Raw genomic sequence first — 26804 nt, 5'->3', positions numbered from 1 at the left:
CTTTTATGTCGTTTATTTTACTCCCGATATGACATTTCGATAAAAATACGGGATCCTGATAGCACCCGAAATGCGTCGCCTCAGGTGTTTGGACTTGAAGGTCACAGGACTTGACAGCAAAAGATCAACAACTACCAGCCACTGGAATGGCGCATCAGAGCACTTCCCACGGGGCAGTACATGTCGTGAGTCAATGAGCAGGGTGCAAAGGGTACGGGACGAAAAGGCGAGGTGCTGGGTACCATAGCCTAGAGTAAAACACCAGATGTGGCTGGGAGAGTGAAGGTCTGGACATGGCAGCCAGAGGTAGGCACAATGAAGAGATGAAGCGGAAGGTAAACAGTTGCAGTTCAACAGACTTGCAGGAATCACCGCCGATGGCTTATCTTGTCTGGGCGCACTGACCACTTCCAAATATTGACAGTGCACACAGGTTGTAAGTTAGTCTAGAAGTTGTGTTTAATCAGGATTGGCGAGATCATCGCCCCAAGTCGAGGGTCTCGACTCTTTAGCTGGTGGAGTCTCACCAATAACTTATCAATAATGCATCTTAATTTTCGCTAGTTCCTCGGTAGTGCTCCTCCCCTAAATGAAATGGCTTTTATCTTCTCTCTTCTCCCATACGGCACGAAAGAAAAGAGGAGGTCAGCCATGCTCACGTTCCAAGCAGTTTCCATCTCTTTTTACCGTTTGATTCTTGCCTCTCGTTAATTGCCTAATTTAATATAATGCATTACAGCGTTTTGGTCTCGCTGGCCTTTGCCTTCTTGGGCGCGGTAGCAAGTCCATGCAAGCCGGGTACTTCGGGTAGGTCATGAGAAGACACCAGCTTCTGCTAATATCAGCAACGAAAACCGCCTCACCATTCAGCAACGACTCGTCTACTTCACTAGAAACGTCTGAGACTTCTGCACTATCTGCGACTTCGTCTGTCCCTGTCACATCTTCTACCTCCTCAGACTCGACAGCTTCGTCAACAACTTTTGACTCGGCGACGGAATCGATAACTACCTCGGCTAGTTCAACTACCGTTTCCGTCACATCTTCCGCCACGTATGATGTGACGACCTCATCCACCATTGCTCCCAGTTCTACCTCTTCTCCGGTCCTTGGGACCTTCAACGCAATCGGCCAGGGCGGCGGTGCAAGCGGTACACCAGCCAGGCTTCCACCTCCACAGTACGGCAGCATAACCTTGGGTGGTTACAACCCTTCCAACGTGCCAGCGGGTATCTTTTCCATCGAGGCGGGCACTGGCGCCCTTTTCGTCGACGGCTCCAAGATATGTGGGTTTTACAGCGGCTCCGAGTCAGCTTCGTTATATGTTTGCAACGCATCGCCCCGGACCAATGAGGCGCCCGTCACCTGCGACCAGGGACAGATGGATGGAGGCGTTCTGAAATGTAGTGCACCAAAGATGACTTGCATTGAGGACTTTAACGATGATAATGACCCAGTATGTTACGCTACTGGTGGCGTTTGGACCCAATTCATTGGTTATCAATTCCTCGGCAATTATTTCCTTCTTAGTATAGGTTCTGAGGCTGCTGCTTCTACAAGAGGCTTTATTCCTATTGACCTTCTTATCCAAGCTGTCTAGAGCAGTGAGGAATAAAGGCATGTTGTTAAGATATGGAGAAAGGGGTTGTCTGTGCTCCTAGAGGTATAGATTGGCAGACATCTCATTCTACAGTTTTTCTTTTTCCCCATTCGCCTTTGAATGGAAGAAAATATTCTATAATATCTGTTAGAGATTTCCTTCGCGCTTGAAGCTTTCCAACCACGACGCAGACCAGCCTAATAGGGGCGGCGTATACGATTGAGTCCTCTTCCTTAAGTCTGTCTACTTCCATCTGGATCTGGTGATGGATGAATCGCCCCTTAAACTCCATAATGTACGCATTATCGCCAGTCAGGCAAAAGGCGAGACAACTGAATTTAGAACGACAAGCTTAAGCTCTCTTTATATATCACTAGACACTTCACTAAGCAGCGAATGTCTGGAAACCCGTCATAGCCGTATACCCATTGAAACCATTTCTGATGCTGCTGGTTATAAACAGTACTTATCTGGTTGGGTTGAGCCTCAGTGACTGGCGTGTTGGACTCCCATCGGATGCTTTTAGGAAGCTTCATTTAGGAGCCTTGAGCTAAATTTGCTATCAGCGAAGATCCCGTCTTCAGCATGGCGGTTCTTTGGTGGGAAGCTATGCTATTCACCGAGGCATGGTGATGGGACGGGAGAGGTGTTGGCCTGAGTTTTGGTCTCATCACATAAGAGATATGATGTGAGCTCGGGGCATTCGGAAACTTAGATACAAACAAATCCCCGAAGAACATGTACGATCTTCAGGCTCAGTTAACCCATCAAGAGCCGGGCTTCAACTATAATAAAGAACGCATTTTCAACACATCATAGCATCATGACCCAATGCTAACACAGTGGCCTTTTTTTAACCTTCTGCTGCCTGCAGTAGAAGAGTCATACCTAGCCGCATTATCATGAAAGGTTAAGCCTCTCATGGGGTATTTAACTGCTCTAACCTCCGTACGAGAAGAACATGTACAGATATCTGTAACCCTTGGTCGATGGCTTGAAGCAATGTTATGTCACGGTACAGAACGTCGTCCCCCCGCACCGTTGGCTGAACAGCGAAATACCACACAAGAGTTCGACCTAAACACCTCCATCACTTCAAGCGTACCAATTCTAGTCATTGTTTTTAGATGCCACCTCTGCACAACTATTCTTCACCCTGACTGGTTCTGCTACTAACATATACGTTGCCATATGAGCCGCTGGTAATTCCACTCTTATTCTCGCTATCGGGCGACCGCGCCTTAACCACCAATACCTTCCACTACTTCGCAGTGGGCATGGCTAAATTGATACACCGAGCTAAGTGAATAAACGGTCTTCAGATACAGTACACTATAGTTCGACGGCACGCTTGAAATTGAGACGATAATGGCGGACAAGATCGTTGAATGTGCGAGGCTGGATGATGATCTTGACAATAGGGTTCATGCAGTTTTGAGAATGATCCTTCGAATACATGACCGAGTAAGACAACAAACCTGCGTCCATCCCAACCCCCTAGTACTTACTGTATCTCCAGGTGCATGCCCATCTCCATCCCACCACTTGACTATTAGCTCAACCGCCCGGGTACCTCTGGCATTAGTACAGGGCCGGAGATTACTGTCCTCGACTCGTCCGATAATGCTTCCTCCCCCGGTGTTGTCAGTCGCATTTGTGTAAGAGGGCAGCCAGTATTTAGCAGCTACCTGCAGCATGATGAGCAGCTCGACAAGTCCTGTTTCAATAAGGCGGGGTGGGTTGATACCGGAGATCTGGGCTATCTTGATGCTGAAGGCTACCTGTAATCCGCGGAGAAGGGAGTTTTTCCCTTGATAAACCTGTCGCTTATGGGGGACAAAGCAGTAATAAGTAGGGTGCTCTGGCCTCTAAGACGGCTCGCATTCTTCTATTAAGAACCCCCGTTCAGAGCAGGGATTTAGTGTTTCCGCAAACCCAGGAAAGTCACTTGAATTCAGCGCAAGATCTCATTATGTACGGAGTAATTATAAGATGATGTTCTTTTTTACCCTATCAATTCTATTTTATATGATTTCCGTCCTTCAATGTCTACTGCGCCTAGATACTATCGTACTCAAAGGAATATTATATCTTCTCCACATCTGAATGTGGGATGTGCGTGGCTCGCGGCCCTCTACGTTCTAGGCGACAAACACCCAGCCCACAGTCATCGTACTCTTGGCTGATTAGTTGATAATCCCGTATTATACGCCGGTGTATTGCTTCAATCCTTCTTGGTCTTCTTTTTCTTGGGAACCCTCACCAGCCAATAGATGGCCAGTGCCATAGCGATATTGAATATGCAGTACGTCCACATGAAGCCAAAGTCTCTCCACCTGTTGCGGAACTTGACATGGATACCATCCAAGAAGGTGTTGGTCTCGTTCATGGCACAGTATCGACAGTCGCTGCCGCTGGAATCAGCAAGATACCCTCCGGCCTTGGACATGTACCCAGACATGTACGCTCCACAGGTTGTGCCGTTTGGGGCCTCGAAAGGAACGAATTCGGAAGGTCCGCAGTGCATCGGGGCGTTGGCCAGCGTCGTACCGAGGATACCCTCAATGACATAGGTGAAAGGGTTGACACGGTACATGAAGATCCAGAATCCGGGAAGAGTGTTTGGGCCTGCGAGGACACTATCAAAGGTCAGCCACAGATACTTACAAAGAGCCATGTACAAGGCAACTTACCCGCAGAATGTAAACATCATAACCATGAATAGATTCACGATTCCTCCTGCAACGTCCGCGCTTCCTATGCCGGCAATAATCATGTGCGCAAACGTGCTGGCAAAAAGGAAGAATACCCAGATGTGCATGAAGGTTGTGAATCCTCGTGAGTCAACCGAGTCGGTATGCTCGGCATTCTTATAAAGGCCAATCGGGAAGTACCAACAGATAAAGCACAGCACACCCATGAGCTGTCCATGGTTAGCGTTGGCTCGTGGCGAAAATAGGTTGTCACTTACAGAGTTCCAGGCCAGCTCGACAGCAATGTTTGCAACCATAAAGGCCTTCCAGGAGTATGCCTTGGAGGGACGCTCCCGAGCCTCATACATGGTGCGCTGCGAAACAAAAACAGGCATAATTTGGTTTACGATCTGCGGGAAGATGCTGAGGAAGATGAAGACTCCAAACATCTGGTTCTGAAGCCCACGCTGAGTGTTGACGCCGTTCAAGAAAGAGAGGCCGATAAAGAGCGCCTTGCAAGTCAGTACATCTCGTAGCGCACTATGGGGTTTGCGGAAAGCAACTTACCGCGCCAACCGCCAGCAACATCTTCGAGTAGATGTACCCCGGGCTGCGCCAGTACTGCTGGAAGGCACGCTTGGTAACCTCCGCGTACTGATGGGTTGCGGGAGAGGCAAACTCATTATAGTTCGAACGATCTTCGCCTGACCCATCCTGGTTCGGAGATTTCCCGGCATTGACCAGGCGGTTGAGCTCTCCCTGGACTTCCTGATACTCCTGGCTCTTTCGCCAAACTTCCGGCCAGTCAAATTCTGTCCGAGAGCCAGGCGCAGCTCCAATAACTCCAAGCATATACTCGGCCGGGTTTGCTCCAGCAGGAAGCTCTGGGGCACCATTGCGAGTGAAGTAGTCAACAAGTACCTTCGAATTCTTGCCAATATCACCAAAGTAGACAGTCTTCCCCTTAGTTAGGAGCAGAAGCCGGTCGAACCTTTGGAAGAGCATAGCAGAGGGCTGATGGATGGTGCAGAGAATAGCCTGGCCGTTTCGTGTGAGTTTCTCCAGCAGGTCACAGATAGACCACGAAGTCTGACTGTCCAGACCGGATGTAGGCTCATCGAGGAAGAGAAGAAGCTGAGGACGGGCGGCGAGTTCCACGCCTATTGTCAGACGCTTACGCTGCTCGACATTAAGCCCTTCCCCGGGAACACCGATAATGGCATCCGCATACTCCTCCATGTTAAGAAGACCGATGACGGTGTCCACATAGTCAATCTTTTGCTGTCGAGTATATCGCGCGGGTTGTCTAAGAAGGGCGCTAAACTGAAGGGCCTCTCGCACAGTCGAGGTATGAAGGTGGAGGTCTTGCTGTTGAACATATCCGGTCTTACGTTGGAAGGATTCATCCCGAAGATTGCCATCAACAAGCATTTCGCCACTAATAACGCCCATGGTCACTCGGCTCGCAAGTACGTCGAGAAGCGTAGTCTTGCCGGCTCCGGACGATCCCTGCATTGTACAATCAGCAAAGATGCTTCATCCGTCACAGGTTTGTTTACTCACCATAAGTGCTGTCAGAGTGCCAGGTTTAACCCAACCGTCAAGGTTGTCCAGGATCCTGCGAGGCTCTCCCTTGATCGTGACGTCATAACAAACATTCTTCCAGTGGAAGATAGAAGTCTGCTTCTCAACCAGTGGATCTGAGGTATTGTCATCGGTTGAGTCGGTAACTGCAGTCACAGTGCCGCTTTCGACGTCCTTTACGCCCTTCTGCTGACGCTTGTTCATGGACTTTCGGCTGAACACCAGCACCTCTCCCTTAGAGCGTTGCGATGCGACGTACTCGGTGGCGAGCAGGTGTAGCAGCAGGTATCCAATCATGAAGGCGACCAAGATACCGAAGTTGCGCCACTTATGAGACTCATCGTATTTAAAGGCAGTGGCGAGATACGCGGCACCATCGACACGATCTCGACCGGCCACTGAGCCAAGTGCTGAACAAGCTCTTCCAGTCGCTGATACGTCGTCGTATCCGGGCCCAGAAGGCACAAAGGTCGAACAGGCGAAGTCTCTTCCGACGAACTCGTTAAGCAGGGCGCTCTCCAGGCTATAGAAGATCGGGTTGCCCCATCGACACCAGCCGATCCAGCCTTTCATGTACTGAGGTGGAATCGCATAACCAGTATACAGGACCAGCGCCAGTAGGATAATCGATGCCGGAGCCAGAGCTTGAGCGATTGATTTGGTCGTCGAACCAATCAACCGGAAAAGCATTGACATAACGAGGGTCGTGGTGAAGGAAATGAGCAGGAAGAAGAAGAAAGGCCCGGCTTCCCGCCGAAGGTTTGCCATGAAATAGAGAGTCACGTTGATGATGATGGCGTTGAGTATCTTGTATGGCAAATCCACGATCATCGAAGCGAGGGCCTCGGCGCTAGGGTGGTAGAGGGCATACCTCGCGTGCTTCTCCACGATATTGCGTTTTGCGTAAAGGGTCATGATTTCCAATATACTGCCGAAAGCGTTAATGAGGATGATGAAGAACATCAAGATAGCACGCTTGTTGAAGGTGTTTGTAGTTTGGGGAAGGTTATAGAAGATGCTGCTGACGACGAGGGCTTCGATGAAGTTGCTCACCAGCATGGTGATGGTCATACTGGGGTCGGTCTTGAGCATGGTGTAGCTCCTCCACATGTTTAGCCACATCTGCTCTTGGTAAGACAAGGTAAATGGAGACTTTGGACGTTGCGAATTCGACTGGTCCATCCGCCGAGTCTCCAGGAACTTGTTGTAGTGTTCTCCGTGGAAGGGGTGGTTTGCAGCATATTCCTCGATCTCCTCCATCAGACGGGCGCGGTGGTTGCTACGCTTCCAGGCCTGCGCAAACTCTTCCGGTGATCGCGGAGTCTTGTTTTCCCACCCTGGGCGGACGACACGCTCATGTTGGCTCGTCATGGATGTCAGGAAGTCAGCAGTGGTCTGCTGCTCTGGGCAAACAAAGCCGAGGCTTTCAAAGTACGCCTTCGCCTCGTTTGCCTTTCCGAAGAAGATCTGTCGGCCCTGGTATAGGACTATGACTTTGTCGAAGACCTTGGTGTGTTAGCCTCACCGTCGGATCCAGAGATTAGCTTGGCTTACGTCATACGCCGCCTGAGGAGCTTGATAGATGGCAACGCAGGAAGTGCTGCCCATCACATCGGCCTGAGTCCTCAGTGTCCGGCAGAATTCGACGGCATTTGCGCTATCAAGGCCTCGCGTGCTGTTATCCCAGCACTGCAGTGGCGAGTAGCTCAGAGATGCCTCCGCAATAGTAACGCGCTTCCGCTCGCCACCGCTCACACCTCGAACAAAGTCGTCGCCCACGCGGGTGTTCTTAGTGTGGGAGATGCCGAACATAGCCATAGCCACATCGCGCAGATGCTCCACATACTCCGCCCGACTGATGCCCTGCGGAATATTCTTAGGGCACCGGGCGCGGGCGGCAAAGTATAGAGTATCTCCGACAGTCAGGTGCGGGAAGTGGTGGTCAACCTCGGCGGTGTAGATTGCTTCACCTCTGAAAGCACTCCTCATCTGTCCCGGGTGTATACCCTGATAATTGATAATGGAGTTGCTTTCGATGTGAAAGCCGTAGGTGTCACCCGCAATAGTCTTGAGAAATGTTGAGCATCCAGAGCCAGGAGGTCCAAGCACACAAAGCATCTCGCCGCTATGGACGACGCCCTCCAGCCCGTGCAGGATATCGACTCTCTGCTGCTTTTGGCCTAACATCTTCTTGACCAGTGTGCCGGCCTTAAGGAAAACATTTCCCACGCTCTTCTGGAAATCAGTAGCGGTGCCATACCCAAATACATTAAGCTCTTTGAAAGCAACTCCGGTGGTTTTGGGCCTGGTGCCCTCGAGAGTGTCCTTTCTAATATCGTAGAAGGCCTTCGCCCACTTCTTCGCATTGAATTGGGGACTGTTAGGGTTCAGGGGTCCGTCTTCGGCGGCAGGGAAGAGCGATCCTGGTGCTCCCACAGATTTCGTCGTGAGGCGTCGGGCGAGTTGAAGTACATCGGCGTTTATGCGCTCTTCTTCTTCTTCTTCTTCTTGTTGGGTGGCTGCCCATTCCTGATTGGCTGCAGTGGCTGCTGTGTTCGTTGATGCAGAAAGTGACGACGGCTTTTCCGATTTGGGAGCAGGTTGTTCAGAGAGCTCATCCATCATTCCGGGATAGTGCAAGCGTTCAAGATTCGACTGTTGAGTGATGATAATGTCGCTGTATTCTACAGGCTAAGGGTTAGAACAATGAGAATAATGAATGCTAGGGGTTGGATTGACCGGGCTCAGTTGCGTGTTGATTGAAAGTTGTAAAGATATCGCAGCTAAATGGACGGATAAAGACCTTGGCCCTTTTATATTCATGGCTAACTCCCTTCAGCCGGCGGAATTCAAGCCGTGCTCAAATCAAGCTACGTCAGAGGTCGTAAGCCATCCTGTTAGCCTCCGGACTGTGAGCCCCGTTGCGCCGGGGCCGAAGGACTCTCGGACGTCCCGGAGTTCTGGAGGCCGAACGCCTGGCCAATACGGCTGCGTCTCACAGTTATCAGGCCAAGAGTGAAGGACATTGCGGGCCTTGCCAAGTTTGGCTGGACCCCTGGAGGCTAAGGAATCAGGGGAGGTATGGAGTTGGCCCCAGACCCTTGGCGCTTGTCTGCGCTATTGCCACAAATGTGCTGAGCTGAATTCTAAGATTGCGGAATCCTCGGCTCCCGTTTGGTCCTCATTTCTGGCTTTAAGAGTCTGACTTCAGATGCGGTCCAGGTTTGCAATTGGTGAGCGTCCTCCGGACGGCCACCGCGGACACCCGAGTCGGGCGGGGCCTGATATCTACTTAGAGTTAGCCACGACGAAAACGCTTCGTGAAGAGCCAATTCCCCCGTGCCCTGTGACGTATATGGGGTCATCGCAATGACGTCTTGTAGTTCCTAATTGCCGTAGATGTGACCCACGGCGATAGGGGCTTGAATCGCCACGGTGAGTCCGGACCTCGCTTTTGGCAACGCTCTGAACAATTCAATCTTCGACAATTCAACTTCAGTTTAATTCGAGTCGATCCAGATTCGCCACACGCCGTGGGTAGAAACAGACCAAGTGTTGAGGCTGTGTTTCGAGGGTTGAATACTGATGAGTCGATGCACCAGGGAACCTTCTCGCTTCAGCAGGTGCCGTCAGTGGGCGCAACAACGAAGAAAATTTAATACACAAAGAGCGTACCACCGCGTCTGCGATGGAGAGGAGATTGAATTTGGTGGCTACTACTGGTAGGTTGTTGCGAGATGGGATAGCGAAGCTAGAAGAGTGCTACAGAAGCGGTCCTTATGGGGAACGGGGGAAATTTTGACCAAATTTCGCTTGGTTATTTGTATTTGATGACGCTTGGGCTGCTTTAGATAACTTTAGCTGTCTTTCATCCCGATAAAGAATATACCATCAGGTTGCATAAAAAGCCACCAGCCGGTTCCAAACTCGTCTTTGCAATTACGAATGTAGCTAGTGCTAACACTGAAGCCGAAGCCAGAGCGATTCTCAGTGCTCATGACTAGATTCCTAAATCTCTCCGCCTTTTCTCTTAGAGCAAAAGCCTGCATACCGATGGGGACTGGAAACCGTGTTCGCGGAGGAAGCTATGCTCTGGCAATCTGAGTATGACGAGTTGTGGACATTCCTGAGCCAAGGCCGCCTTGGCGGAGTTATGAAACGACAGCCTCAAGACTGCGTACTCCACGCCTGGTGGGACCATAGCTCCCGGCCTCGCGGTTGTCGTACCATACAGCCAATATTTCTGAGTTAGAGACCTCTATTACCAAAGGGAGAACTGCTAAGTACTAATTGCTCATAAGTAGCGCACACCGCACTCTTAACCCAAAAAAATGATCACGGGTCCCCGCGCCGTAGGCTTTGTTTAATACCACCCACGACTGGCATCGGGAAACATATGTTCAATCCATTCGTTGAAAGATTGCCACACCCAGCTTTCGTATTCAAGGACACGCCTTGAAACATCGCCATATGACAGATCTAGATCTTCTGAACCAACCGCGTGTTGGCCCCCAGAGTTGGTGGAGGGCTGACATACAACGTCATGTCCGTCGGGGCCTCTTCCTTGCGCTAAACTTCCGTAGACGTACTCGCAAAGCTGCTCGCGTTCGATCTCAGTTACTCTAAGATGATTAAGAATTTCGACTTTCGCGTGCGACCCAGCAGATCCTGTCTCCGGTTGTTCTTTCGTAAGAGTGCTCGGGAAATGGAATTTTCGAGGTTGCTTGTATGCCTATGTCAGCGGTGGCGACTTGCGCTTGTAGTCTATTTGGGTATCAGAACACTTTACCCAAATCTCTTCTATTTTTTTGGATGTAATTTTCATTCCACCCAGTAATACATTCTCGTGCGAGTGCTGTGAATAGGCTGGAGATATGCTGTCGGACGTGTTTGGTAATATTGTGTGATGTAGTATGCAAGAATCGGCCAATGGAAAGAGGCTGGAGCAAGAGCACATGGCAGGCGACGATTTCCCGCCCATTCGCTCCCTATTTGGTGTAGTGTGGTTCCATTTCAGATCTTGGTCCATCCACGACCGTGTATGTATGACAGATATCATCCGCGCTGAATCCTGCATAATGACGGGGTGATCTGTTAAGCCAGGATAGGCCGGGAGCTGCAGAAGCAGGTGAATGCGTAAACTCGACACGGACTGCCTCAGAACTGCTAGAGATATAAATGTAGGTTCTAGGGATATAACCTGTCCGACACGGTAGAATTTATAATTCAATAAGAGTGTAGACAAGTAGCCGCTCATACAGGGGTGTAACTGAGGAGCATGCGAAAATTGGGCCATGTTACCGCCATCATACGTGCTATTTATGTACGTCGCACGAGTGGGTGGCATGGTGGCATCGTCTCTCGCATTCGCTAGAAAAAACCGTCTCCGACCACATATGGCTGGCGACTCCGTGTGGCAAAGCTTCGCGCATTGACGGGTTCCCGGAACCCGCGGCACTGTTCAAACCTAGCACGAACTAGCCCCTAGCGACATAATGCGTGGCGGCCTTGTTCACTCCAAGGTTGGCCCGTGCACCAACTCCAGATGCCCAGCGATAGCGTACACCTCAGCAGGGATAGGGTGATGTTTCCTCAGAGAGGAGCCGCCAACGGGTATCAATATCGGTAACCGGTTGCTCTTCTCTGATCAGCCACACTTCGCATTAGATAATATCTATCTATCACCCTGGCTCGAGCTGAATAATTTGACACGAATTCCAGCAGCGCAGATGGGGGGTGATAGCCAGAGAAGCTATATTACAGGTGGTTTATCTATTTTCTATCCGAGGCAAGTCCGCCTTCAAATAGGAAGCAGGCAAATAGGAAGCAGACTTCAAATACTCTCTCGAAATCTTATTTTCGATTATCTTTATACCTTTTAGAATACCTTATAGCCGCTTAGCAGAGATCTACGCCTTTGGCGGATATCTAGCGCTACGAACCCCGCTTTAGACGTTATTATCATCATAAGACGCAAACCAGACGCTCTAGGCGGGGGATATTATTATCCCCTACGTAAAAAAGCGAGAATAACGAGGGTAATATAATTAAAGCAATAAGAATATAATATAGAATAATAAGAGGAGGAAAGTAGCGAGGGGGTACTAAGTAATAATTAACCCTAGAGAAAGGCTATACCTAAGGCGGCTAATAATATAACTAATGCGATTTAAGGCCTAAAATAGCTCCTAAAATAAGACTTTAATAAGAAAATTAAAATTATAAAAATAAAGTTCTCGCTTAAGTTTACTAAGCTTAGTGACTATATAACTAAGGAAGTTACTAAGACTATAGCCTAGATAATATAAGAATTATTATAAGTATAAAAATAACTTACTTAGGTTTATAGCGAGCTAAAATATACCTAATTATAGCTAGATACTATAAGTAATACTTATATAATATAATTGCCTAGTTAATTATATATAGATATTACTAAGATAATACCTATTAATATTATTACTTAAACTCTATGTATAGTTTAATTAGTAACTCTAAAATTAATATTTTATATAATAAATATATCCTAGGTGCCTAAGGATTATATTAGAGATATTTTATTAATAATACTTTATAAAAGTATTAAATAAGAAATATAAATATCTAGTAATTAACCTAATTAGTGATATATTATAATAACTAGAGATAGATGAAATACTAACCGCCTAAGGGTTATTAGTAATAAGTTAGGGGAAAAGGGTACTAAGCTGTTTTGGGCTATTGGGCAATTTCCTATATATAGAAAAGGGTCAGAGGCTAAGATGCCTCCAACTATCTATTATCACTATTAACATAGTCAATAAGAAAGGAGCAGCTTTTAGGCTCTTTCTCTAACTAGATTTTCATTGCTATTAATTAATTATTTGCCCTTACTATTTTATATTATATTTGCCTTACTGAGAAGTGTGTGAGATCTCTCTTTAAAAGTCCCTAAGAAAAGTCGCAGAACGTTCAGATCTGGCTGTGGTTGGTATGTTCTGTTTCTCTAACAAAGTAGGAATGAGGAAGAACTAAAGAAGATTAAGACCATTATTAAGGTTAAGAAGGCTCTAGGTGCAAGAGTCCTCCGAGACTAACTATACCTAGTCAAAGTTAATAATATTAACTATATAGCTATCCTTAACTAAGAAGGCAAGGTCCTTCTAGGAGCAATAAAAGCTTTAGGCTAAGAAAATAAAGTCTAGATTACTAAGATAGCCTAATTAAGTCAAAAAGATAGCATAAAGGCATATAGATTTATAATAATATATCTCACTAAAAGTAGTAATACTAAGAGACTCCTATAGAAATATTATTTCTATATAATAGGTAAATTAATATATACTAGCGCATTTAAGCGAAGAACTAAACTAATATAATACTATAATTACTAGGAGCTTAGCTATAAGGCCTTCTTATATAATAAGAATTAAGTATATATAAGATACGCCATTAAAGGCTATTATTATAATAAGTGCTAGATATAAATACCTAAGTATATTCCTTATAATAAACTATATAAGTTATTTAGTAAAAGCTACCTAAAACTCTATCCTACCTAGTATAAATAAGATATTTTAGGTAATCTAATTAAATATAAGAAAATAAGATATAATATATAAAAGCCTAATAAATAATAACATACTTAATAAGCAAGCGCCGCAGTTAAGTAAGCGCCGCATTTTTCTACCTTATACCTAACCTTTTATTTAATTAATTAATTCTTAATAACCTAATATATTAGCTACTACTATTAAAGCTAGAACCCTTCTTGCCCTTTAGGCCCTTTAAAATAACCTAAAACTAAGTATCTAATGCGCCGTAAGTACCTATATAGTTAATGAGCGATGACTACGTCGCCGCTAATAAGGCATTTAATCTCGATGTGATATTATCTAGAAATCGCATAAGCTATCTAATTTAGAGGAAGAGATCCTTATTTACTTTATTCTTAATCTAGATTCGCGAGGATTCCCCCCTAGGCTTTATAGTATAAAAGAAATAGCTAATTAATTACTTGCCGACTGCGACGCGCTACTAATTAGCACGCATTAGGCTTATAACTTTATTAAGCGGTACTTAGACCTTAAGATATATTTCTTTTATAAATATAATTACTAGAGAGTTAAATATAAAGACTTAATAATTATTTATAATTAGTTTAGGCTTATAAGGAATATAATCGCAAAGTATAGTATCTAATTAGATAATCTCTATAACTTTAATGAGATTAGCTTTCTTATAGGTATAATTATAAGCGGAATAGTTATTATAAGTTTAGAAAGGCATTTAAAGCTAAAATTAGTATAGCCTAGAAACTAGGAATAGATTATAATTATTTAAGCGATTAATATAGAAGGCTAGGCGATCTAGCTATTTATTATTAGCGCGGGCTAATATTACCTCGCTAACTAGTATTAAGAAAAGTAACCTCTTAGGCGATTAAGTTATTATAATAACCTAAAATAGCTAGACTAATAATAAGACCGGTTTAAAGTAGCTAAAGCACTTTAACTAATATATAGCTAAGCGATTAAATAGTCGCTATTATCTCTTAATCCTTAATAGCTATAAAAGTTATTACTTTATTAAATTTAAGAGATATTACAAGGAAAAAAAGATTATCTAGCTTTATATATCGCCTTATTTCTTTTATTTACTCTAGCCCCTTAATATTAAGTGCTTTAATATATTAAAAAAGGCTTATAGTTAAGAAATAAAGTATCTAATTAGATACTTTATAACTTATATTTTAAAGACTAAGTTCTTTTTAGCCTTTTACGCTATATATAAGGCCACTATATAATAAAAAGAAATATTAAGGAGGCTTTTAAAAGAGCTAGCCTTATTCCTCTTAACCTAGAAACTATAGTCTTAAAGCTTAATATTTAGCTATAGACGCTAACGCTAATTAAGGAGGTAACTAAACTATTAACCCCTTAGGCTTTAAGGACCCTAAAGACTATAATTAAGGCTAAATCTTAGTCTAAATACCTTAAAAGGTAGATTAGAAGGCATTAAAGTAGCTCACTAGAGTTAATCTTAGAGGCTTTATAATCTCTTATAAAGGAGATAAAGGCTATTATGCATTAGGTTACCTTATTAATAGCTAAGGTTAGAGACCTTTAAGAGGTAAATAAGATATTAAGCTAGCGCTAAAGGGTAAAAAAGACTAAATTATAGAAAAGAGGGGTAATAATAATAGAGGAAGGAAAATAAGTAATTAATTAAATAGATATAGATGCATAGGTAGTAGGTAAATTATCGAGGAGTAGTAATTAATGAAGGTTAGCGCGACTAAGTATTCGGCGTTATAGTATCTACGGCAAGCCTAGCTATAATATAAGGATATATTAAGTAGTAATTAAGATATCTAGGGAAGAGTATAGTAAATAGTTTTAACTAATTAAATAGTTTATAGTATTTTTATCGCGATAACTCTAGAGGGGGTTAAAAAAAGTGCGGCGCTTGCTTAACTGCGGCGCTTACTTATTAAGTATATTAAGTAACTCTAAAATTTTATAATTTTAGTAATCTAAGAACCATAGGCATAAAAAGTTAATAATAAACTACTTATAGTCCCTATAAGATACCCTAAATAAATTAAAATAATTTTTATAATTTAGAGAGATAATAAATAAGCGGTTTAGAGTATAATATAAGTAAATAAAAATATAGAGGTAAAATAGATATTAATTAAGTTACTAGATATAATAATATCTATTATAAGGCTCCCTAAGTAGCTAGTCCTAGTAGTATTAATTTATATACTAAGAGGAGATACTTAGGCTTTATAAGATACTTATAATATCTTATACTAAGTTATTATAAATATAAGAAGAGAAGTAAGTAGGGTTATAGATATAGTAATTATTAGAGACTTTAATTAATATAATTAGCTCTAGGGAGGAAATAATATTTTTTTAATAAGATAGAGTAAAGCAGACTAGATTATTAACCTTATATATAAATATAAGCTTACTAGCTTACTCCCTAGAGAAATAAAGATATAAAGTAATAAAGTCTTTAAGATAATAATTAACTTAGTCTTAGCCTTAGAGGAGTTAATAGCATTAATTATCTAATATATAATTCACGAGATAAAATATAGCTTAGATTATTAAGCGATTAATATAATTTTTAATATTTTAGTTCTTAGACCTAAATAATAAACTTAGCTTTTCTTAAAAAATAAGCTATAAAGAGAAATTAATATAAGAATTATAAGCGCGCTAGAGGTATTACTATTAGAAGGCGTTATATAAGAGAAAACTAATAGGCTAATATTAGTAGTTATAGAGATAATTTATTTCTTAGCACTAAAAGCTAAGCTATCGCCATATACTAAATAGTAGTAAATAATAGATCTTATATAGCTTCGCTAAATATATATAAACTAGAGGAACTACGCTTAAGCCGAGAGGTAGGTAAGGTAAACTAAGATAGAGCTAGAAGAAATAACAAAAGGGGCTATAAAGTAATACTATAATGCTATTAAATAATAAAAAAAGAAGCATTAAAATAAGTTTCTAATAGATAATAATAATATCTAAAAGGTAGCTAAATACTTAAAGTCTAGGGATAATATAGTATTTAGTAAAATTCTATAGCTAGCTAGGGTAAATAAGATAGCTATAACTAACCATAGGGAATAAACTAAAGAGCTACTATCTAAGTTCTTTCCTCCCCTATTAAATAATATTAAAGATAAAGGCCCTAGGCCTTAAAGAGCCCTTATAGCTATACTAGATATTATAATAAAAGAGGTAAAATAATAATTATTTATAATAAAATCTTAAAAGGCCCCCGGGGAAAATAAATTACTAATATTTATTTAGAAATAAATATAGCTAATTAATAAGCACTAAGTAAGAGTAATATTCTAGGCTTTATTAAAAGAGGGAATATTACCTTATTAATAAAAGAATATAAAGATTATACCGCTTAAAAAGCCTAGTAAAAGAGACTATATAGTAATAAAGGCTTAGTAATTAATTTCCCTATTAGCTATATTTAATAAGGTATTAAAATTAATAGTCGCAGAAAGGCTCTTATATATTATAAAAATATATAACTTATTCTTAATAAATTATTTTAGAGCCTATAAGTAATAATTAATAAAATACGTATTTTTACTTTTATAAAAATAAATCTATATTACTTAGTAATATAAATAAATATTAAGCCTAGTTAATTTTAATATTAAAAGAGCTTATAATAAAGTATAAAAAGAAAGGCTTTTTTAGAGAATAAAGATATATAATATCTTAAAGTAACTAATTAATTAAGTAAAAGTATTCTACTTTAATTATATAATATTAATCTTAATTAATAAAGAGCTATTAGAAATTTAAGACCTATTATAAGTAGGCTTACCCTAGGGCTCTTTACTATCCCTAATCTTATTTCTTTTCTTTAATATAAATTTAGTATAGCAATAGATTAATAGTAATAAAGAAGTAATTATATTTATAGATAATTTTATAGCCTAAGTTATAAGGCTAATAGCGCAAAGTAACTATAAGAAAATTAAAGTAATTATTACAGAGACTTTAAATTAAAAGAAGAAAAATAACGCGGTATTTAAGATAGATAAAACTATTATTATATATTTTACCGAGAAGAAGTCTAAGTCTAACTTAGAGCCCTTTATAATTAAGGGGTAAATAATTTAGCTAAGAGACTATATTAAGATCCTAAGAGTTATTATAAATACGAGGCTTAAGTATAAGGAATATATTACTAAGGCAATATATAAGGGATTAAAAGTAATAATAAAATTAATGAAATTAAGGGATTATTACTAGTAATAATAACATAGCTATTTATAGCTATAATAGCCCTAGTTATAAACTATGCCTCTAATATATAAATATATAGGTACTAAGATAAAACTATAAGACTAATTAATAAGATTTAAAGAGTAAAAGCCTAAGCTATTATCAGAATACTTAATATAATAATAATAAATATAATATAATAAAAGCTTATATTACTTTAATATAATAATAATTCTAGAGGAAAGTAACTAAGATATAAATAAATATTTATATATTACCTAATATTAACCCTCTCTATAAGATACTAGCTTATATATAAGCCTTTAGAAGGGCTTATTAATTATTATTTTACTAAGTAGTAATAATACTTAGAGATATATTAATAAAATAGCTAGAAATTATTTAATTATTTATATTAGCGCTATAAAAAGAAAAAATAAAAGCTATTACTAATAAGGTAGCTCTAAGAGAATTAGAAATAGGCTAGGCTATATATATTATAGTAAGCAGCTCTACGTGAAATAATATAATAAGTATTAATAGAGTAGTCTAAATTCTGCTATTAATGCGAGGTAATTTAAAGCTTAAGACCTTCTTATTTACTCTTAATATAAGAATAAAATAAAACCTATATAGCAGAGAGCTAATAGCGATAATATATACCCTAAGGCAAACTCTATTAAGGGTAAAATATTATAGCTTTATATTATTAATTAGTAATAAGGCTATTATACTTATACTTAAGTAACCTTATTAATAATCTAAGTAAAAATATATATATAGTATTTTTAATTTAATTAAAGATTTATAAAAAGATAGAAATATTATAAGAGTCTTATAGCTACCCTTAGGTAATAAAAATAAGCTTCTAAAGTAAGCTAAGATAGAGATATAAAAGATAATATAATAAAGAGCTATTTCTTAAAAGTAAGTTCTTAATATAAAATTAATAGTACTTAAAATTATATAATCTAAAGTTAATACTAATAAGTTATTACTAGATAAGGTTAAAAGATATTTTAAAAGAGTTAATATAATACTCCCGGGGAAATATATAAGATAACTCTATAACTAATTATTATAAAAAAAAGCTAATATACTCGCCTAGCTTAGAATAGGCATAGTAAGATTAAATATATATTCCTTTTATATTAAAGTAATATTATTAGACCGGTATAATTATAAATAAGTAAGAGAAATAATTAAATATTTCCTCTTTTAATACTAAAAATAAATAATATATTAGATAGAGATACTTATTAATACCTAGAGAGGTAATATCTCTTTTTATCTTAGAGGAAAATTACTATTTAATAATTAAAAATAGATATTAAATTTAAAAGCTATTTAAGCAATAATCTAGTTTATATTAGCTACGGGCTACCTTAATATAAGCTAACTAAGGAGAAAAACCCCCCACTAAAACCCTCCCTACTAATTAACTATTTTCTAACTTTATTTAACCCTTACCTTATATAAATAAAAGCAAATACTACTTTAGCTGCTATAGATAAGATATTAAATACTTAGAAAATAGGCTTTAAGCTAGTTTATTAATAATACTACTAAACCACGGGAATCTATAGAGAGAGAATAGGTAAGGAAGCATAAGTAATAAGCAGGCACGGTATAGGCTTAAGGAGATAAGGATATAATTTGAGAAATATATAGATATATTAGTAATTAGTGCCCTTTCGGTTTAAGCCGCCGGGCGTAATAAGTAAATACATAAATAACTAAATATATTATAGGTAACCTCTGTCCTCGAAAAAAGCAATCAACTAAGAATAAGACCATGCAGATAGGTTCGAGCCACTCCTCCCCATCTCACTTCGCCCGCTCGGCCGTCTTATCGCTCAGGCGCAGAGTGAACTAGCACCAGTTTATTCGTAGCTAACTACGTACCCGGCTGTCACAAGAGTGTTTGCCCGATCCACGAGATGTCATGTTTCATTGCCCTCCCGTCCTTAGTTTCGCCTTGCTAATTTACGTCCTTTAAATCTCTGTGTACGTGAACACGTTTCGTTTCATCCTGCTACCAGGTTTGATTTGTTGTCTCCGTAGACTAAGTGGTATTGCCGGCTTTTGCGCCCTAGCTAGTCAGGTAGCACAAGTTTTCGACTTGGATTATATGCCCATGGATAGGCTCAGGGCTTCTGACAATATATCCTCCCGTTCTGGGACTAACCCATGTCCGATAACTCAACATATAAAAACACAGGCCGCCTTCGGGACACCCGCTTGGCATGCTAACCTCTGTCCTTCGGAGCAAAAATCGGCAAGCAACAAGACTCTATAGCTTTAGCTCTGGAGCCAAGATGGAGAGCTTCTCTTTCAGGGCGATTTTAGCTTCCTTCACGGTTATTTTCACGAGCTCATCACAGGTGGGGATGTCGTGAATGAGTCCCATGACCTGCCCAGTTATCCATACCTGCAAAACCGTCAGTCAGTAACCATGTTAAGTAGACATGAGTATTGGTGTTCCTAGACTCACGTCAAACTCCAAATCTCCGTTGATAAACACCTCTTTGAATCTTTCCCCATTAACAAGCGGCGCCAGCTCCTCAAACTCGCCTGAGGTACTCTCCTTCTCCACCTTTAGTGCCTCAAGCGCCACCTTATTCTTATAAAACCGGGTTGTATTCTTCCACCTTCGCACTACCAACGTCGTGTCCGTTTCCTCTGCGCGAACGATAGCTTCCTTCACGTTATCGTGGATAGGCGCCTCTTGGGTGCACATAAAGCGGGTGCCCATATTAATACCACATGTGCCGAGGCACAATGCAGCAGCTAGTCCGTGGCCGTCAGCGAAGCCCCCGCTGGCAATGAAAGGCAGCTTGAGGGTCTGGCGCGCCTTGCTAAGAAGGATGAAGTTGGTGATATCGCTCTCGCCAACATGGCCAGCGCATTCAAAGCCATCGATGCTAAGGAAGTCGACGCCGAGTTTAACGGCGCTCTCTTGCACTAAGTTATGCAAGAATCAAACTCAAGCGGCTTTGGCATTGCAACTTCTTGTGACGGTCAAGGTTCCCAACGTCGAAAACCGTTGTCGGATTGGACCCTGTACAATAGCTCTGAGGGTGGTCACGTGCCTTCAATGGCCGGATGATCTCCGACTCGTCGGACAGACTAGGCCCAATTAGGAAGGCCACATCGCGGTCCGAAAAGCAAGGAGGGAATTATCTCAGGATGAAAAAAAAAAGGAAGAAATACACACAGGTTGAAGGATAGCCGGGCTTTGCAGCAACCGTAACCTGACTGGTTTATGTTGGCAGTTGTGACGGAGCGTAGGGTGGCGTATAACGTCTGATAATATCAAGAAGTATTCTTGAGTAATCAAGTTGCATTGAAAGCTGAGGTAGCTAGAGTGTCTGTCTAAGGAATGTTGTGTGGTCTTTTATAGGCATAGTCTAGGGAGTATCTCACGATGGATATCGTGAGATATCGCCATATTCTCACTCGCATAGAGTAAGAGACCGAGCGGGACGACGGGTTCTGGAGTGAGCGGTAATACGTTGATCCGTGCCGTGCAGCGTCATGCATTCGGTCGTGGCATAGGTCGTGACAGGGAGGTTTAACACAACTCAAGGGATAACCTGTAACTGCTGATATGTATAATTACCTCGCATACTATAAATGTCTTATTTGTCTGCGAATAAAAGTCTAATTTTAGTTAATATATTATTAATAAGTAGCACTTAATCTAATTAATTAATATAACTACCTTATTTAATATAAGGTAATAAATAAATAAGTATAGTAATATATTATATTAAAAGGTCTTGTATTTTATAAATAAAGTATATAAGTAATAATACCTAAAATAAAAATATAAATTAAAAGAAAATAATTAAATACTTAAATAAATAATAAAGCTAAGTAGAATTATTTTAACCTAATAATAATAAATAGCCTTAAGCTATTTAGAAAAGTATAAATAAATACCTTAATTAGTTATTAACTTAAAAAAAACCTCTTTTAATTCTAATAATAAAGTTATTAACTATAAGATTAATTACGTTAAGGTTTTAATTAAAAAAAAAATTAGAGATAACATATATAATAAGTAAGTAAACTATCTCTAAGTGAGTGAACTACTTTTCCCTCTTATACCTAACCTTTTAATTAATTAATTAATTTATTAACCACTAGATATATCTAACCTAAATTATAAGGCTAGAATACTTCTTATACTTTAGGCCCTTTAAAATCATCATAGATTAAGCCTCTAATACGCTATAAATATATATAAGGTTAACCGCATAACCTTATATCGCTAATAAAATAGCATTTAATCAAGACGCGATTCTATACTAAAGTTATATCGACTATCTAATCTAGAGGAATAGATTATTATTTAGTTTATTCTTAACCTAGATTCACGAGGATTTCCCCCCGTAATAGTAAGTTAGGGGAAATAGGTGCTAAGCCGTTTTGGGCCATTAGGCAATTTCTTATACATAGAAAAGGAATCAGAGGCCTTTGACCTTTGACTATTATTATATCTTCTTCAGAGTTAATTCAGGAATAAGGGAGCTTTAGGCTTTCTTCCTAGACAGGACCTTCATCACTATTAATTAATTAATTGCCCTTATTATTTTATATAATATTTAGTTCATAAAGAAGTATATATAAAATCCCTCTTTTTAAAAGTCGCTTGAAGAAAAATCACGTTCCAAGTTTCGGCTGTGGATGGTGTGTTGTGTTTCTCTAATAAATCTGGTGCCCCCACATAGGATTTTTGATACTCTTGCTTTTCTGACGGTTGGTATATACCTGAGTTGGTTGAACCGATCAAAGAAACAAGAGAGCGCACTCCTATGCTGCCAATTAATGGACTATAAATACAACCACCTCCACGGGATCAAGAAACGCGAGATATTGAAGAATTGCAACGAAAAAGACGAAGTGGGCGAAAAGGAGGACCCTGAAAATCGCCTAGCCATTATCGAAATTAGCCACGGCTCGATTCCGCCTCTCCCCTGACCGCCAAAAGATTAGAATCATTTGATCAGATTACCCCGGACACTCGGAGTCAACATGGACCCTTCCCGCGCCCCACACAAAGCAAATGCCAGTTACAGAAGAAACCCACCTACCACGGATACCGAGAAAGCAGGCATCTTGAACCCATGGCTAGCGCGGAAGGGACCTCCCTTCACCGGAGCTAGCCGGCTACCTTCACCTGAACTGCTCATGAAGGCGCTTACGACGCAACAACGGAAGGTCCTGGTCGTCGGAATGCTTGCTTGGTGGCTCACGAGAAGCGAAATCCTCACCGCTCTCATCTTGATCCTCCTAGAAAGAAGAACTATATAGCTAATAGACTATTATAAAAGCATATAAGATTATTAAATTAATTAGATATATAAGTTAAAGGGGATATTAAAGAATTTATAAACCTTTACCTAAATATAATGTATATTAATAGGGAACTTAATATGCTAGATAGCGCATACTCTTAAGAATATAGGGATATAGCTAAATACTTATATACCCCTTAAGAAGCCTAAGGGATTAATATATTTATAATAATAATAATTTAAAAAGAAAATACTTTTTTTCTTTATTTAAGGGCAGTATCTCTAGAAGTAGCTAAAATAGGACTATAACTCGCTCTTGCTAGTAGTAGATAACCTAGAGATATAAAAGAAGTTAATTAAATTATATTACTTTAATAATAGCTATAAGGGCAGGGAAGTAACTTATAACCTTGCGAAGAAGAGATACTTCTAGAATACTATATAAAACTAAGTCTCTAAGGTAATATAATATTACCCTACTTATTAAGCCTATGCCCCTTAGAGGCTATTAGAAGCTATCTAGTATACTAAACTATTTAATCTTATAGTTAAGGTCTATTTTAACTACTAGTATATATTATTAAACTAAGGGTTTAAATACCTTGCGGAGTTAAGATATAATATAATAAGATAAGTAGAAATAATTCCTCTAAAGAAAATTAAAGCTAAAGCGCTAAGGCGCTTTAGAATTAATATTATTTACTAATTTAATATAATTTCTATAGTAATTATAAATAGTAAACTTAAATTTAAAAAGGAAGTTTTATCTTTACTTAAAGAACTAAGAATTCTATATATTATTATATCCCTATATAACCCTAAAGCTAATAATATTAATAAAAGAGGATATTACTTAATTTTTATAGCCTTAAGGAAGCTAAAAAAAGAAAGAAAGCTAAGATAATATAATAACTTAAAAAGAGTATTATTCGCTAATAAGATAGCTATAAAAGTATTATATAGATACTCCCCTTTTTATCTTATCTATAGGTAAGAGCTAATATACCCTCTAGAGGTTAACCTTCTTACTTAGCAATTAATTAATTAAAATAAAATATTAATAGCTAAAGACCTAATCCTTGCGAGGGTTAAGATCCTTAAAAGGAAAAGTAAAGATATAAAAGTAATATAGTAAAAGATTAATATATTTAAGGCGAAAATTATAAAGAGGCAAAATAAGAAGAATATCTATAAGTTAAGAAAGACCCCTTTAAAGGTTAGGGATTTAATATTAAGATTTAATATTCCCTAATTAAATAATATATTAATAAAGATAAAGATAGTATATAAGTAGTATAGCCTATTTTATATCTTTTAAGTATTATAATGGGGTAAATTACTATAAACTTAAGATACTTAATAGCTATAAGATCTCTAAATCTATCTATAGGGATTACCTAAAGAAATTTATAAAAGATAAAAATAATTAGTAGGAAGGAGAGTTAGATAAAGAGGAAGTCCTTAAGAAGCTTAAAGAGGAAAAGAAAAGACTAGAAGGCAGCGGAGATAAAGAAAGCATATAAGTAATAAGAAGTAAGAAATTAGTGGCTAATTAAATAATTAGCCGAGAAAGCAATAATAAAAGCAATAAGATAAATAGCAGGGAAGAGGATCTTAGCGAAAAGAGTGAGATGCTATACCCAAAGAGAAATACTCTAATGCGCATAGAAGTGTAACTCCCTAGCCTCACTGCTGAGCAAGCTGCTTAGTATGAGAGCCTCTAAAACGGAATAAAGAGGAGAGAGGGTGGCACTAAAAACCTATGAGGACCCTTAGGTTTCTAGTAGGGGGAGGAAGAAATAAAGGAGGAAGTTTTAGTACTATAATATAACCACCGGAATTTTTAATAAATTCAGGCATTCATTTTTTACGAGGGACATATAGATCATTTAATTAGACACTAAAGACGCTATCTAAAACAGGCAGGACATATTAAAAGACAGCGGCAATACCGTTTATAACAATTTAGACGCAATACCTGAATTCCCTATTTCATAAGAAACAAATTCGACGCATAGCCTGCGCAGGACAGTCAGAGCCAGATAGTAGGACTAATAGGAAGATTGGCAAGGAATGGGGAGCAAATAATTAATTAAAAGCAACTATGGACGCAAAGCTAGACCTCACCATTGGTTAAGCAAAAAATAACAACGCCTTACCACACTTAAAATTCATCCCTTAGCGAGAAAACTTCTAGGACTTAAAATCCACCCCTTTTAAAACCCAGAAGAGTCAGCCTTCTCATTAAGAGCCAATTAGCGTATTCCCTAGAGAAGCTAATAGTCCTGCTCTTAATTCCTATCCTCGGAAGGGTATAAGTAGGAAATATAAGGATAAGATACCTAGTTTAATTAATTAATTCTAATCTTATTAGGTAAATCCTTTAAGTATCCTTCCCCTATAGAGGCTAATCTAAAGGACCTTTAGTAGTAGATTTTAGCTAATACCTAAGTAGAAATTCTTACTTATAAGGCTTTTAATACTAAATATAATTAATATACTTCCCGTTTATAAAACCCTTAATTAAGATATAAGATAAGAAAGGGTAAAAGATATACTTTTTATTTTAACTAATATTAATTAAGTAAGACTAATAGTAATATTAATAGAAGATAGAGTTATAAAACCTAAGAAGGGTAATCCTAAGAGCTTTTTAATACTCTAGGTAAATAATTAATTACTTTAAAGAATTATCTATAAAGATAAGTAAAGTTAATAAGAATATAAATAATCTAGAGAAAATAATTTAATATTAATAAAATAAGCTCTCTTATAACTATATTAAGAGCGCTATAACGCTTAAAGAAATATTTCGCGATAGCCTTTAGGTTCTTATGGCCTATATTATTAAAGGTAAGCTTAATATATAAAGAAAAACTATCTTAATTAAGGGCAAAGCAAGAATAAATCTAGACCTTAAAGCACTTATAGACCTATTTAATTATTTAGTTAAAAAGGCTATTAAAAGCAGAGAGGATATAGGAACTAGCCCTAGGGAGATTAGCTATCTAGGCCTCTATAAGAATTACCTTAAACCCGCTATAATTACTCTACTAAGAGGAAATACCCCTCTAGAAGTTAATATAAGAAAGCTAAGGTTAAGTAAGAGTCTAAATATTAGGGAAGATATTTTATTACTTATTAGCAAGGATCTTATAGGGAGTCTATATAGATATAATAAATTAATTAATTAAAAGCATAGATAAAAATAGTAAAGTTAAAAGAAAAGAGAATAAGAAAATAAGGAGCATATAGAAGTTATATATATATAAGGTTAAAATATATAAAGAAAGAGGAGTGGTATATTTAGGTGACCTCTATGTAGGGAGCTATGATTTATAGCTACCCTCCGCGCATATTAGAAGAGCTAGATAGTCTCTTAAGAGAAGAATAATATACTAACCTTCTTTTATACCTTATACGCAAACCGGCCCATTACTTATTTCCTTAAGGCATAAAGATATAAACCCCTCCCTATTTATAATCACCCGCACTAACCATTTGATTAGAACATAAAGCCCCTTTCTGCCTATTTAAGAACATATATCTATCCCCCTCGACAAAGTAAGATTCTTTATCCAATAACGGCGAGATTAGCGCAGACCAGTGACTGACCTTAAGATTAGCCCCTTCGCACTCTAGAACTAATGAGTTTAAAAGACTAAGCGATCCTCTTCCATTTAATTATATAAAGCGCAACCACATAATAACCATATACTACGCATATCACACACAAATTAATAAAAAGACTTTCTAAGAGTAACAACTCTATATCCCTAAGTATACTTTAGACCTTTAAGATGCCTCTACCTATATAACTAACCGTTTTCTTCGCCCCTATTAACTACTCGCGGTTTATAAAGAA

General features: G+C 39.1%; 4 protein-coding genes across 4 annotated transcripts; 2 read left to right on the top strand and 2 right to left on the bottom strand.

Annotated features, from left to right (window-relative positions):
- Positions 1–814: 814 nt before the first annotated feature.
- On the top strand, positions 815–1600 carry MRS44_016068 (uncharacterized protein; the record flags this gene model as incomplete). Its single annotated transcript, XM_065617874.1, has 1 exon — positions 815–1600. The coding sequence occupies one exon, from the start codon at positions 815–817 to the stop codon at positions 1598–1600; it is 786 nt and encodes a 261-aa protein (XP_065473946.1).
- Positions 1601–3824: 2224 nt separating this feature from the next.
- On the bottom strand, positions 3825–8502 carry MRS44_016067 (uncharacterized protein; the record flags this gene model as incomplete). Its single annotated transcript, XM_065617873.1, has 6 exons — positions 3825–4239; positions 4294–4523; positions 4572–4805; positions 4861–5802; positions 5857–7383; positions 7432–8502. The coding sequence occupies 6 exons, from the start codon at positions 8500–8502 to the stop codon at positions 3825–3827; spliced, it is 4419 nt and encodes a 1472-aa protein (XP_065473945.1).
- Positions 8503–19929: 11427 nt separating this feature from the next.
- Positions 19930–21087, bottom strand: MRS44_016066 (uncharacterized protein; the record flags this gene model as incomplete). Its single annotated transcript, XM_065617872.1, has 3 exons — positions 19930–20067; positions 20131–20600; positions 21063–21087. 3 exons carry the CDS (start codon positions 21085–21087, stop codon positions 19930–19932), a joined length of 633 nt encoding a protein of 210 aa, XP_065473944.1.
- Positions 21088–22676: 1589 nt separating this feature from the next.
- On the top strand, positions 22677–22955 carry MRS44_016065 (uncharacterized protein; the record flags this gene model as incomplete). Its single annotated transcript, XM_065617871.1, has 1 exon — positions 22677–22955. One exon carries the CDS (start codon positions 22677–22679, stop codon positions 22953–22955), a length of 279 nt encoding a protein of 92 aa, XP_065473943.1.
- Positions 22956–26804: the final 3849 nt, after the last annotated feature.

Source organism: Fusarium solani (assembly GCF_023522795.1).
Source record: "Fusarium solani strain SB1 chromosome Unknown bctg00000012, whole genome shotgun sequence".
In the NCBI taxonomy this organism is placed as follows: Eukaryota; Fungi; Ascomycota; class Sordariomycetes; order Hypocreales; family Nectriaceae; genus Fusarium; species Fusarium solani.
Note: the sequence above shows the minus strand (reverse complement) of the source record. Positions and strands in the feature narration are given on the sequence as shown.